The 15,368-nt window shown below is 43.1% G+C and overlaps 1 protein-coding gene across 1 annotated transcript in view; it reads left to right on the forward strand.

Annotated features, from left to right (window-relative positions):
- ITGB8 (integrin subunit beta 8) overlaps positions 1-15,368 on the forward strand; it is a 288,300-nt gene that overhangs the window by 146,262 nt on the left and 126,670 nt on the right. The window contains 1 exon segment of the mRNA XM_085630937.1: positions 4,286-4,451. Within this exon segment, the coding sequence (XP_085487063.1) occupies positions 4,286-4,451 (166 nt within the window).

Genomic DNA, 15,368 nt, shown 5'->3' on the forward strand with positions numbered 1-15,368 from the left:
AAATATAAGCAAATTTAATTTAATTTGAATCAATTTATTCTTATTATTTTACCCAATGGCTTAATTTGAGCAGGTGACTAGAGGTCATCTGTGACGTCACTCATTTTTTGGGACACAGATTTATTTTTCCTCATCAGACTTTGGCCAGAGCAACATAGAGAAAGCCTAATATGGGGAAAACAAGTGGAAAGTGAAAGATAGGAAAACAGTGACAAAAGAGGAAAACAGGTATCATGGAGAACTTAAAAGTGAGATAAAGAGATAAACAAGCTGGATATGTAGGGTGGCAGATGTCAGAAGCTTTAAGTGAAATGAAGTTTAGGCATTCATGAAATTCAGCTGTCTCACCATTCAGCAGTGCTGGTGGATAGCTCTTTGGGTTCCTGCACTTTTTATTTATTTATTTTTAATTAAGCACTGCTTCATCAGACAGAAAATATATAAGATTTCCTATACTTGTGGTATTATTTTCCCTTGAAACCAGAATATGTAATGGAATCAATTGGCTTTCACTTTATGTATTAACTAAATTAGAGGAGAGCGTGCAGTTCTAAGCAATGTGTTGAATTCTCTAAAAAAATTATTCCAGAATAGATTCAAAATTAGACACTTGATGCTCACATCTTGTAGATTTCTTTGGTAGTTATTCTTAATTCACTGTTGTCTTATTAATTTCATGATCACATTTTTTTAATTACTAGCACTTGAAATATGAGATAAATCCTCTGTTGGATTTATTTATTCTGAAACTGTTTTCCCCAGATGTTGCTTGAATGAAATATAGTTTTATGTTTCCTTATTAAGCCTGTCTTTTTCATTACCTTATCGGTGACTCAAATTGAGCCTCTGGTAATAATGAAGGTGATGTGGTGTATGAAGTGAGCTGTTTCCTGCTTGCTCGGAGATCTATTTTCTGACCAAACAGTGGTTTTTGGTAAGGCAATGGCGCACTTAGGGAAATACACAGTCCAATGTTTTCATATACACAATATTAATAAATAGCGGTACCTAAGGGTGAAGAGAACCACCTCTCTCTTAATGTTAGGCCTAAATCCACCCCAACAATACAAGTAATTTTCCCAGCACACGCTTTTCAAAATCCACTTGTGATAAATTATTCACAAAAATTTGTGTCCATTTCTTTTATTTTTCTTCTATGTAGCTTTTCTTTGATCCCAGCCAACACGTGTTTCCTCACATCTTTTGTGACTTCTTCAGGGCTAATCTCTTGGTAAAAGTGCTATTAATCCGGTGATAATTCTAACGCAAACAGGTATATATTCTTCCTCTATAGTCCGTACCTCAATTTGAAGTATTTAGGTCATGTAGGTAAATTCTCATTATTGGTGAACACAAAATATCTTATTTTAAGTCCTTTATCAGTATTTGGTCATATCTGTATCCTCCTCGTGATTGAATTACTTTAATTTCTCTCTTGTATCCTTTCAAATCTCCGGTCCTTTCCCCTGTAACAGGATTTCCCCTGAAGTAGCGAGTACGCCAAACTCCATGATGATCCAGGACATCTATTCTGTTCATTGGAAGTAGTGTAGGACTGATGAGACATCTTGACACTTAAGCTAGACACACTGGTTTCTGTTTCAGTATACAAGGCCAGCCCGTTACTTCGTTCCTGGGGTTGAATGTCAGATTGCATCATTTGAGACAATCAGTAATTACTATATGTGCCCTTGACTGAATAGTACATCTTCAATGCAAAATTATCAGGTACACCTTAAGACCCGAGTTTTTATGTAGTGCTATAAAGGTTATCAATGACACCATCGAAAACAGGCCGGTATATTTTAAGAATGCAATTTTGGACCACAAATAAGGGGGGAAACTGTGACAATTAGCCTGCCTTTTAATAGACAACCTTTTTTAGGACACCTTGTATCCATTTTAGAGTTAAAACAGAAAGAAGAAACTTCCCAAAGAAATACCAAGAATTAATAATAGCATGGTCAAACCAAAACAATGACTGAACTCACCACCTTCATCTCCCATTCCTGAAAGATTTGTGAGCTTCAAATTTGAAGCCTTATTCCAGCTGAATCTTCGTTTCAAAGTATGACTATAAATGACAGGCTCCATTGAAAACCTATCTGAAATGTCAAGCCTTTTCCTCTAAAACAAGACGTTAGCTGGTGGTCCAACACTTAGTCACATTGTTTATTGACGATGGAAATGTGCTACTGACAGGCCTTCATAAAGCCAGCCCAGGGACCTGAATTAGATCTTGGTGGATGGGTTACTCCGTCACAATGGTGACGGATATCCTGTACACCAAAATATAGATCCCATGGGATATAATGGGATTTATATTTTGGTGGACGGGATATCCTTCAACGTTTTGACCATGTAAGCCATCCGCCAAGATCTAAATCAAGCCCTAGCCCCTATCAAAACATTCTTGCATGTTCCTACTTGTGTGATCTCAAACACAAACTCATGTGAGTAAATCATACCCATACTTGCATCTATTAATTAGCTACCTTAGGGATTTAGCTGATCAAATAAGACTGCATACTTCACCAACAAGTTGATCTATTTCAATATGCCCAAAAATGTATATTGAAAACGTCAAATGGACTATACAGAGTGCTGCGTAACCAAGGGTTGCTCACGTGTGACACACCAAGATTTAGAAAACCGCCCACCATCAAATGCTTCTCGGCTCATGTGTCATTCATTTGGGATTGCTTTCCAATACACATCTGACAGTCCACTTTAATCTCCTTAGAGGGACATAAAACATAATATTCTCGGTAACCTCACATTAACTGAAGTGAACCTTTGGATCGGGACAATGTTAGCTGTTTTGTACAAAGTTTCAATATCTCCCTCATATCTGCCATGATTTTTTAATCCTTAATTGCAATTTATATAGCATTTTATACATGCTCCATGTACTGTTGCTGCCCACTGTATAGTTCTCTGTCATCTTTTGCACAGGGACTTTTATTTATTAGTTTATTTAACCTATGTCTACAGCGCAGTTGTACCGACCGTTAGTTGCATTCTTTGCAAATAACCAGTTACAGATATAATCCTAAATCTAATATGAGAAAGTGAGAAGGTGAACAAAATGGTAGAACTAAATTTCGTCTAGATTTACAACTGTACTTCTCCTAACTCTCCTCTGGCCACTCATGGATCAAAGCAAAAACACACTCCTTTATTGGCCAACATTATTTCCAAACCAAGGAGGATTGGCCTCCCTATGTTTATAACTCTGCTCTTTAAAAAACACAACGTTTCAGGAGCTTCTTTTGAAAAACGGCTGTAAACAGAAATCGTCAGAAAGGATTGTGTATAAGACATCTCCCAGGAGGGAAAAACCCAGGGAAGAAACCAGGTAACTGTTCAGCCACAGGATCTCAACTGTAAGACTAGAATTAAGGCTACCAGGACGAGAAGGTTCCTTAAGCGCAGAAACATTGCATCCTTATCAAAGTCATGATGGAATCCATATTGAGTAAATATGTTCACTTTCCTTAATATTTTACTTGACATGGGATTGATATAACTACCTATTTCCAAACAGTGGCCCTTTTAAGATACGCGTAGGTTTAACAATGTACAGACTGTTTTCAGCCTCACTTAGATGTAGCACATAGTTCATTTTACACCTTTCTTAATATTTGTTGGCATAGTTTATGGTTATGCAACATAGTGATGGTAGCCAGCTCATAGAGCGTTATATTTAGCATTTCATTTGCAGAACTGGGGTCAGTTTTCACTGTAAATGTCTAGGGCTGGGCTGGAATGTGACTGTTCTGTTCCACTGCCCATTTCACATGATGTGCTCCAAATGTGGGTAGTGAAATACTTTCTGCAGTCTCACATTTGGAATTTAATTGTAAAGCAGCTTGCGCCGCATTCTTAAGAGATATATAAAAATGTTGAATATGTCAAGTAAATAACCAGAAAGGATTTCATGTGTTAGTGAAAGGTACTTGTGGTTAGGGACTGTGTGGCAGGTTCAAACTGCTAAAACTTAAAAAGCCAGTTATGTGGAGTAAAAAGAATATGCAAGGAAACACTGGGAAAAGGTTAATTTCTCACTACTTGTAAATAATCTGTCATCTTCACTTTATGCTCACTTTATACATTAAGATGCTTGGCCATCATATTTTCACTTTTCATGTTCAAAGAAAATAATGCAATTTTAGAGATTAACGTGCAGTATTGAAGTAAATGTACAAGATGTTATTTGTTGTACTACTTTGCATAATGACCTTGGAAGAAAGTTATGCAGAGGTATTTTTCTTGTTTTGTGCAGCGACTATTGGCGAGACTGTATGCGTCCTCATGGTTTCATTCATGTGCTTCCTCTGACTGACAATGTTGCAGACTTCAAAAGTGCAGTCGGCAAACAAAAGCTTTCGGCAAACATTGATGCACCTGAAGGGACATTTGATGCAATGCTGCAGGCAGCAGTGTGTCAGGTAAGAGGGTTTGGTGACAATCCGTTCAAAAGCAATTGTGTTGTCAAGGCCTTCATAAGTGATGCTCGTTATCCAGGTTCTTGTAACTTTGCTGCTTGTGTTTTTTGCCATTACTTGCTGTTTTGTCCTTCCTCTATGTTCCTTTTCATGTCTTGTAAACCTACGGGGCAGAGACTGCTTTCTAGAACAAGATATGAGAAGTGCTAGGATTGGACATCATGCCTGTTGTGAAAATCTTCAGATTGTGCGTGGCATCTCCAGTGTCTTCTAAGGGTTCCAGCAACGGCCCTATACATAGGAGTCTGGCACACAGGAGGATATTAAAAGAGTGTATCAATAAAGTTAAGTTAAGTTAAATCTATGGGTTAACAATTTCGAGAATGTATTCACTGCTGGAGAGGGTGGTTCCGCGTTGAATATTGATACTACTGATAACAGGGAACTTCTCGCATAGCTTTGAAAGCCTTTAGATTATCTTTTTTACCGTGAAGTCCTTTGAGGAAGGACTTTGCCAGATTTACGGATGTCAGCATTTGAAACTTTCGCTTTTGTCTTGAAGCATCACACGAATGTGATTTAAGGGAGAGCCCTTCCTTAATGCAGATAGGAATGGTGAAGCTGCCCAAACTCTAGGCCAAATCAAATACATACAGCTATTTATTCTGTTGTCATCCAAGTGTGGTCATGCATATATTACTGTGTTCCAAAACTAGGCATTATGCTTAACAGATGCCATGTTTAGATTTAATATGGCATTTATTTGTGCATTTTCTGGCATTTTGGGTTTTGATTTTGAATATTTTGTGGTGTCTAAAGACGATTTGGAGTACTGGATTTTTAGTTCGTTGAACCGTTTCTACCCTGAATACCACATCTATGAAAGTCCCTAGTAATTGCTGTTATATTGGTTTGGACAGCATGACTAAAGATAACAGCCTGCGATACCAATTGCTATGATCCATGGGTGTGGCACGAAACAAACAGTATGGAGATTGGTGAGGAAATAGACAATGCCATATTTTTGTCTGTTATGCTTTATGTATGTGTAACATACAACAATGTCTCTAAGGGTGTTAGTTAAAGGTCAATTTCAAGCAGCACAATTAATTGCTGGGAGTGGAAGGAGAAACCAGGGAGACAAGACATTTTTTGACAACATGGAATAGAGTTTAGTAAATGCATATATTTGTCATATATAACCTCGTGTATTCAAACATATGTAAGGGTGGCACTGCGTTACATTGAATGGCAAGCAACCTGTGGGATACTGTGCATAAAAATGGTGATGGCGCAAGTGACACGTGAGGAAGTATGTACAGCAACAGGAAGGGACACAACAAACAAACACAAATGATGGTGAGATTTACATAGTTGGGATACCCAAACAACAAATGATAATATATACAAAAGGAGTCAAGCTGGATATCCTTGAGGAATACTCAGCTGTTGTCCAAGTATCCCTTAGTGCTCTACTTTAGATGCTATTAGTGGCATTATAAACACAGGAGGCTGTTTGTCAGCTGTTTCTACTTATTTCAGCCACACACAGGTTGGTACAATGGAAGGTTTGAAATGTTTTCATCCGGTGTCAATAGCAAGTTTGCTCCATTCATCATTGCAGCTACGGATGAGAGTCAGAGCATTTAGGTCTTTGTAAAGGAGCATTTGGAACAAAAAGAAAAACTGTTATGTCGAAACAATACAGAAACGAGTGAAACATTAACATTTTAGTTAACATAAATCTGACCATCATTGAAAGAGGGAACTAAAGACAAAATACCAAAGAGCCTATAAGGACTTCTCCAATCCTGCTCAGGTTGGCTCATCATTCTGTACATCGTCCTGGTATATTTCGGAACTCCTGATTTGCTTTGCTCAGACTGAGGTGAACGATCTATCGGTTCAGCAACCATAGGGAAATGCACAGGTAACAAACATTCTTTGTTCAAGTTTAATTCACCATGAACTCCAAAAAAATCCTTCTTCTTGGCAACTTCATCTTCCACTTGAAAGACCCCTCTGACCACTGCTCCACCGACTCCTCGAAAGTCTACACAACATAGGACTGCCAAGCTTGTCACGGATCCTACTCACAATGCAGGACACACCTTAGATGTAATCTTCTCCTCTGGGAATTGCATCAACTACTGCTCCACTTCTCAACTCACATTGACCGACAGCTACATTATCCATCTCAATATCTCTATGAGACAAACCGAAACTCCTATCAACGGCAATCAACCCATACGGAACTGGAGAAGAATAATGGAAACTCATTAGAGTGATAATCTTAAAGAAAACCAACCGAATACCACCAATGACCTGGCTGCAGACATCACCAACTTAAAACAATTGATCTTCAAATGCTCCAATATCCTTGCACCCATCAAAACCCACAAACATTGCAGAACCAACAGCCAGGCGTCTTGGTATACGGAAGAACTCCTGGACTCCAATAGACTTTGCAGCTGCTGGAGAGGAAGTGGAGAACCAATCATGATGCCGAGGTGAGATCAATCTACAAAGCCTCCCTCAGACACTGCTACCACCTCCTGAGAGTTATGAGGAAAAGAGCTCTCACAGATAGTATCGAATCCAGTTCCAACAGCAGCAAAGAGATGTTTGCCGTTATCAAGCAAATCAGCACCCCAGACACCTCAACCAAATCCATCAGACCTTCACAGGAACTGTGCAACGACCTTTCAAGTTACTTCAACAACAAAATTGACAAGCTCTACTACAACTTTGAAAGCAACCAAATCAAGAGGACATGAGCAAACTGCAGATCTACCTCTTGGGCAGACACTTAACCAACTCGAGAACACTCACTGAGGAAGACATCACCACAATCATATCAACCATCCACTCCAGGGCCCTCACAGACCCTTGTCCACACCATATTTACAACCTAGGAGGAGCCGTGATCAGCAGATTCCTCACCCACATCACCTACTCCTCCATTGAGGCTGCAACCTTCCCAGAGGAGTAAAAGCATGTTGCTGTAACACCCTCCCAAAACTAACATTCGCTGACCCAAATTAACTTAGCATCTTCCGACCCATCTCCCTACTACTGTACTGAGCAAAGGTGAGAGAGAAAGCAATCACACAAACTCACTAACCACCTAGATCTCCCAAACTCTTCTCAACCACTCCCAATCTGGATTCTGCAGCATTCATAGCACAGATACAGCACTTATTGCCCCACAGATGAAATCTGCAATCTGCTAGACTGAGGAAAACTGCTGCCCGCTTACTACTGGACCTCTCGGCAACATTCTACCCTGTGTCTCACTCCACCCTCATTAAACAACATGACACAGGCATCCAAGACACTGCCCTAAAATGGATATGCTCCTTCCTCACAAGGAGAACACAGCAAGCCAGACCCCCCCCTAAATCGGAACCCAAGGACCTGATTTGCAGAGTCCTTCAAGGTTTACCCCTCAGCCCCACCATGTTCAACATTTAGATGACTCTAGTCATGGATGTCATCAGATCCCACAGAATCTCTATCATCTCCTACACCGATGACACCCAGCTCATCCTCTCCATGCCAGACAAATCCTCCACGACCAGATCCAACTATAACAAATGCATGATCCACATATCAGAATGGAGGAAAACCAAGTGCCTGAAACTCAACACAGAAAGAACTGATGTGCTGATCTTCAGGAACTAAAACTCCCCCTGGGACTGCAACTGGTGACCATCAGATCTAGGTCCTACACCATCACTCACCAACCCTGCAGGCAACCTGGGGATCCTATTAGATGACAGGCTCAACGTTGTTGCTAAAGTGAACGGAGGCAGCTGCGGATTCTTCCACATACTACACATCCTTAAAAAAATCTTCAGATGGATTCCTAAAAGCACCAGATGTACCGTCACTGAAGCCAAAATCACCAGCAGACTTGACCACGCCAACACACTCTATGCTGGTATCCCCAACCAGCTCCTCCAGTGTCTTCGGGCCATTCAGTTCGCTGCCACCAGACTCATCCTGGACCTCCCCCAGTGTACCCACATCACACCTCACCTCAGATATTTACACTAGCTGCTGATACACAAACACTGCCACTTCAAACTCCTCACACACATACACATTACTGCACAATATTGAACCAGCATTCCTCAAATCCCGCTTCCATTTTCACCAGCCCACCAGACACTGATGCTCTGCCCCTCGCTCTCTCTCGCACACGCCTGCACACACACCCTTCATCTGCTGAAGCAGTACAGGTGGGCCCGCCTTCAAATACCTTGCACCAAAACACAGAACACCTACCCACTTCACCTAAGGGCAGCCTCCACCTCACTTACGGAATTCCGCAGAAAGTTGAAGCACTGACTCTACAACTAAGAACTTGCAGATGACCTTCACGTCTGCTCAAGTGCCTGGATAAATTATCGGGTAATCAGTCACACTTTACATATCCATATAACCTAACATGACATGACATAACATAACTTGAAATCATTCACCTTGCTACGCATCATTAGACCTTCTGGTTACTCCTTCACATTTAGTAGTATAGCACAAGCATAAAGGGAAATCAATCAATCAACCAATCAGGGAATTGTGAAGGGTGCTACTCACCCATGAGTGTCTCGAGGCACTGGGGGTGCAGCTCTGAGTCAGCCGAAGAGCCAGGTCTTGAGGCTCTTCCTGAAGGTGTGCAGAGTGGGAGAGCATCTGATGTTGACCGGGAGCTCGTTCCAGGCCTCTGCCGCAACGTAGGAGAATACTCTCCTCCCTGCTCTGGTTCTGCGGAAGCATAGGGTTGGTTTCTGCTATGGTGAAGTCGGCACTGTGTCAGCGTGGAGGTTTCTCTTGGATACGTGGAAGGAGACTCTTTCGTTGCGGTATTTGGGTCCGGTGTTGTGGAGGGATGTGTAGGCGTGGGTGAGAAGCTTGAAAGTTACCCTCTTCTCAATGGGGAGCCAGTTGAGGTCTTGCAGGTGTTGGGTGATGTGATCATGTCGTGCGATGCCTTAGACGAGTCTGGCCGTGGTGTTCTGGATGGTCTGGAGTTTGCGTAGCAGGGATTTGTTGATTCCAGCATAGAGGCCGTATCCGTAGTCCAGTCTGCTTGTTATGAGTGCGTGGGTGATGGTCTTTCTGGATTTGGGGGGCATCCATTTGAAGGCCTTGTGAAGGATGCAGGGGGTGTTGAAGCATGTGAAGGCAACGGCATTGATCTGGCGGGTCATGGTGAGGGATGAGTCGAGTATGATGCTGAGGCTCTGGGTGTGTTCCATGGGGGTGGAGGGGTTACAGAAGGCAGTGGGACACCAGGTGTTGTTCCAAACTGAGGGGGTTGGTCAGAGGATGAGGACTTCTGTCTTCTCCAAGTTGACCTTCAGACAACTGCTGCTCATCCAGAATACAACATCTTTCATTTCTTCCTGGAAGCTGAGTCTGATGGCGTTGGGTTCCTTTGCGAGGGAGAGAATGACTTGGGTGTTGTCGGCATAGTATACTATTCTGAGTCAATGCTGTCAGACGATGACAGCGAGGGGGACCATGTAGATGTTGAAGAGCGTGGGACTGAGTGATGATCCTTGGGCTACTCGGCAGTTGATCTCTATGGGTCCGGAGAGGAAGGGCGGGAGTCTGATCCTTTGGGTTCTGCTGGCGAAGAATGAGCGGAGCCAGTCGAGGGTGGTTCCCTGTATGCCAGCGTTATGGAGTCTGGCTGTGAGAGGGTGGGGGAAGATGGTGTCATAGACTGCGGAGAGGTCTAGAAGGATGAGGGCTGCGGTGTGGCCTTGGTCAGAGGACTGTGCGAATGTCTTCTGTGGCAGCGAGGAGGGTGGTCTCGGTGCTGTGGTTGCTGTGGAATCCAGTTTGGGAAGGGTTGTGGATGGGGTTCTGTTCAATGAAGTTTGTCAGCTGGGCGTTGATGATCTTCTCAGTGACTTTGGCTGCGAAGGGAAGGAGATAGATGGGTCTGTAGTTTTTCAGGTCCATCGGGTCTGCAGAGGGTTTCTTGAGGAGGGGCTTGACTTCTGCGCATTTCCAGACATCTGGGAATGTGCCAGATTTGAAGTTGGCATTGATGCGTCGTAGCTTGGTTGCTATGGCGGCAGCAGCTTTGTTGAACATGTGCAGCAGGCAGGGGTCTGTGGGGGCTTCTGAGTGAGTGCTCTTCATGGTCGTGGTAGTATCGTCAGTGGTGACTGGGGTCCAGGCTGTGATGGTAGACTTGCTGCCTGGGGTCCAAGCGGCAATGGTAGGCTGGCTGTTGTCGCTGGAGGAAGGAGTGGTTTTTGGAGTCTGTTCGCTGAAGTTGTCATAGAGGGCCTTGATTTTCAGATGGAAGTAGGAGCCGAGCTTGTTGCAAGGGTTCCTGGTTGGCTGTGATATCCGTGGCTTTAGTGGGGGGTTTGGTGAATTGTTGGATGATGCTGAAGAGTTCCTTTGGGTTGCTGGAGTTGTGAGGATTTTGTTCCGGATGAAGGTCCTTTTGGTGGATCTGGTGAGTTGGTGGTATTCTGTGATGGCGTTCTTGTAGGTGGTCTGGTCTTCTGTGGTTTTGCTGTCCCTCCTTCATTTTTCAAGATGTCTGCAGGTGCGTCTGGATTCTTGGATGTCGGTGATGAACCAAGAGGCCTTCATGGGGCGCTGTCCGTCGGGGTTGCAGAGGAGAGCAAGTTTGTCTGTGCAGTTGGTGATCCACCGGTGTAGGTCTTTGGTGGCTGTGTTGGCGTCGGTCAAGGCAGAAGGGGGATCGTGGTTGCGGGTGGAGTTGAGGTGCTCCTCTGTGACCATGCTCCAGTTCCTTCGTGGTGGGCGGTGGCATTGATTAAAGAGAAGTGTACGCAGTGGTGGGCCGTACAAAGGGGCTGCGTGGTGTGGCTGAAGTGGATGTTGTTCCCTCCTGCAAAGATGGGGTCGAGGGTGCTTGTGGGTAGGGGTGGTGATGAGCTGTTTCAGTCCGATGTTGGCAAAGTTGTCAAGGTTGGCGGTGGAGTTGAGGTCGCTGAGGTTGTTGAGGTGGAAGTTCAGGTCTCCAAAGAGTATGTAGTTAATGGAGGCAATGGCATGGGGTGCAATGAGGTCGGCGATGGTAGAGGTGAACGAAGTTCGAGGTCTGGGGGTCTGTAGACGAGGGTGCCATGTAGGGTCTTTCTGGGGCTGGTTTGGATCTGGAAGTGGAGGTTTTCGGTGGTGGAAGGTGAGTCACTTTGTGGAAATCAATTGTTTCCTGCTGGTCCAGGCAATTAACAGGCCCATATAATTTGCTTTAATTCTACATGCCTGTGGCTCCACTGCCAAGTCATATAGAATAGACTATAGCTGGCATGCTTGTCCAATGACACTCCAAACTACCTCAAATACTTTACCCATCTTCACACATGCTAGTGAGTCCACATGTTGTTGCTTGAAGTACACTAAAATAGTAGGAAAAGAACACATTCTTAAGAGAACACCATATACATAAAAGTAGCCTAGCATATCAAACACCTTTTTTTTGTTATGTTAGGCTACCAAGGGTAATGAATCTCATTTGGCCGTCTCCAAGGTGAAATGAAAAAGAAGCCCAAGGATAGCTACCATTATGCACCTACCGGAAACCATTCCAATTGTAATTCACCAAGTAAAACTCATATTTGTTTTGCACGGACTATCCCCGGAATCTTGTAAGCAAGATTTGGTTGGAGTACTAAGTGATATGAAACCAAGTATGATGAACCTTGCCACATATGTTTACCATGGGGGGAACTATTAGATTTGCTTTCCTAATTGCTATCATGTAATTTAACCTAATTTGTGTGATAGGATTCTTTTTGTAAGCCATCAGACTTGGAGGTCTTTTTCCTCCTCAGAGCAATGATTGATACCACAATTTCTTCTACTGTCAGCTTAGATTCTAATTTCTCCCCTTGGGCATATGTCAAATCTGAAAGCCATGCCACTTATTAAATAGTTTCAACTTTTCTGGCTTGCCAGTAATAGCTACTAGTATGATCACCCACAGTGTTTCAAAAATACTATACTGATTTGTTGCGGCAAGCAGGCCTAGCAAGCATCACCAGCCTTCAATATAGCAATGTCAGATTTCTTGCTCTCACAGTGTAACAACTATGCCAATAATCAGATGTCTTCATGGTTTTGTCTAGTCACATACCTGTGATAATACTAATGTGACAGCCTACCCCTATAATAATATACTTTGTTCTAGAATGAATCAGTCAACCACATAGACCACTATTCTGGATGGCTGTTTGTGCTGCAAGTGTTGTGTGTGTCAGGGTTTCTTTCCATAATGCTTTATCATACATATAGTTCAGACCTGATTGTAGGCCACCATGAAAGCACCAACTTTTTAGCATGTGTGTGTGACAGGTCTGGGGCCTAGGAGAATATTCTGAATGGTAATGCTAAACAGTGTGTCCAGGATCACAATGTTATTTTCAGACATTAGTGTCAGAGGTGTCAATTTACATTAGCACTCTAACAAAACAGAGAACTGAAAGTCTTCCTTTTTCTGAAAGATGCAGAGCTAAGTGCAGTGAATACAGATGTTAGGTCATCCTACCTCATACAAATTAGAAACAAATATGACTAAACTTGCCTTACCTTCTCTTTGCTTCTGTAACAGAGGCATTGCTAGTGTTATGGAACGATGATCCAAGACACCACACAGGATTTGTCTGTTTCCTCATCATAGAGAATATTTGGAGGCAAAATATAAATGGATGTGAGGATTTCAGCAGGCCAAGACTGATTGCTAAGGGGGCATGCAAAGCTGCTGATAACCATCTGCAGGGCTGATGGCTTTATAACTAGTGCAAGGATACTTACCTGGCTTGGGAGAGAAATTCTTAGGGTGTTCTAATAACCGTTTAGCTGATATAACAATCATGAGGCTGAGAACACATATACAGATATTAGATAAGAACTAGACTAAGCAATTGACTAATGTAGGGACCTGGGATGAAACGTGCTTGGGATTTCCCTTATGGTCATTTTGTTTGATATGATGACTTCTAACAGTACTATAATAATTAGCATCATTGTCATACAAAAGCTTTATGGGCAAGCAGTACAAAATAATTAACCATATGTATGTGTGTCTCCTACTTCTAGAGGCCAGTGTGGGGATATGCATCTGTTAGATCTTACATCCTTGGTGTGGCCTCCCCTGATTTTTGCCTCATGACCTCCTGTTTTGCTTACTTCATTTTTGCTGGCTTAAGGATTCTAGGCTATTTACCACTACAATCAGTGCTAAAATGCACATGCTCTGTACTCTAAACATAGTAACTTTGTCTTATTCACAATTGGCATATTTAATTTTCTTATAAGTCCCTAGTAAAGTGCACAATATGTGCCCAGGACCTGCAAATTAAATTCTACTAGAGAACATGCAGCACTGATTGTGCCATCCACTTAGTAGCACTTTAAACATAGGTCAGGCCTGCCATTGCAGAGCATGTGTGTGCAGTTTTAAGCTGCCACTTTGACCTGGCAAGTTAACCTACTTGCCAGGCCCAAATACGTCATCCCTTAGGTAGGCCCTAGGCAGCCCTATTAGCAGGGTGCAGTGTATTTAAAAGGTACGACATGTACTTTTGAGTTTTACATGCTCTGGTAGTGAAAAACTGCTAAATCTGTTTTTTACTACTGCAAGGCCTATCTCTCACAGAGGTTAACATTGGGATTGCCTTGAAATATCGTTAAGTGTAATTTTCAATTGGGAACAGATAGAAATTTGGAGTTTGGTGTCTCTGGACTCCAAATCACAAATTATGGTGAAGTTCGATTTTAAATTGTAAGTCTGAAACTACCACTTTTAGAAAGTTGGCATTTTCTTTCTTTAACCATTCTGTGCCTCTACCTGTCTCTGAATACATGTCTGGGTTGGGTGACAGCTTGGGTGTGACATTTGCATTCTGGTAGCCCATCGCCAGGCTGATGGGCCTTCCTGATGTAGCTTGGGAGGGAGGAGCTGACACGTGCACCTGAATAGGGCTGTACCTGCCCCAACACATAGAGCTGGCTTCATAACCCCCTGTTGTGAATTTGGAGCCAGGCCAGGAAAGGAAGGAGCCCTGTGATGTTCAAAGGCTTCTCTGAAGTCTCCCCCACTTTAAAGGCACATTTGGGTATAAGTATTCGACCCCAGAACCCACAAAATCAGAACTTTACTGGAACCAAGGACAATCTGCCTGGAAGAAGAGCTGCTGTGCTGTTGGAGGAACTGCCATTCTGCTAACTGCATTGCTGTGTTGGCCTGCTTACTGCTGTTTGCTGTGCTGGATGAGGGACTGCTCCTTTGCTACCTGCTCTGCTTTGTGGGCCTGCTGCCTGCTGCTTTTTGGCTGGGAGTGAGAAGGACTGGGCCTGTTCTCTACATCCTTGAACCCATGATTCTAAAAAGGGCTTGTTGGCTTGCCTCTCATTTTTCTGAAGATTCAGGGACAAAAAAAGACTTCTAAAAACTCTGCTGGTGCTGCTTGAATCTGCCATCTGTTAGTCCTACCCTTGACTGAGGTGCCTGCATAAGTCCTGGGCCTCAGAAGTGGGTTCTGCAGCTTTTTTTTGACTCCTTTGTCCTGATCAAACCCGATTCAGTGCCCTGCGATGCCGACACAGTGCTGTTTCAGTGACAATGCAGGCCCCGCGTGAGAGGTTCGATGACGACACATCCACAATCCAAAGACATCGCTGAGAAGCTTGACTCCAACGCATTGATCTGACAAAGTAAATCAGAACCGATGCTGGGAGCTCTTGATGCTCCAAAAAAGGTACTTTTTCAGCAGTCCCTGAGTGGGTTCTGTAACCAGCCTGCCCTCCGTTGTGGCGGCCCTGAACTATGGATTCACCCCGGGCTAGCACGATCTCAAGTAACCTTTTAGTGCTATTGACTTCTAAGCACTGTTTTCGCATTTAATCTTTAAAAGATTA

The sequence above is a fragment of the Triturus cristatus genome, chromosome 10 (assembly GCF_964204655.1).
Source record: "Triturus cristatus chromosome 10, aTriCri1.1, whole genome shotgun sequence".
Taxonomy (NCBI): Eukaryota; Metazoa; Chordata; class Amphibia; order Caudata; family Salamandridae; genus Triturus; species Triturus cristatus.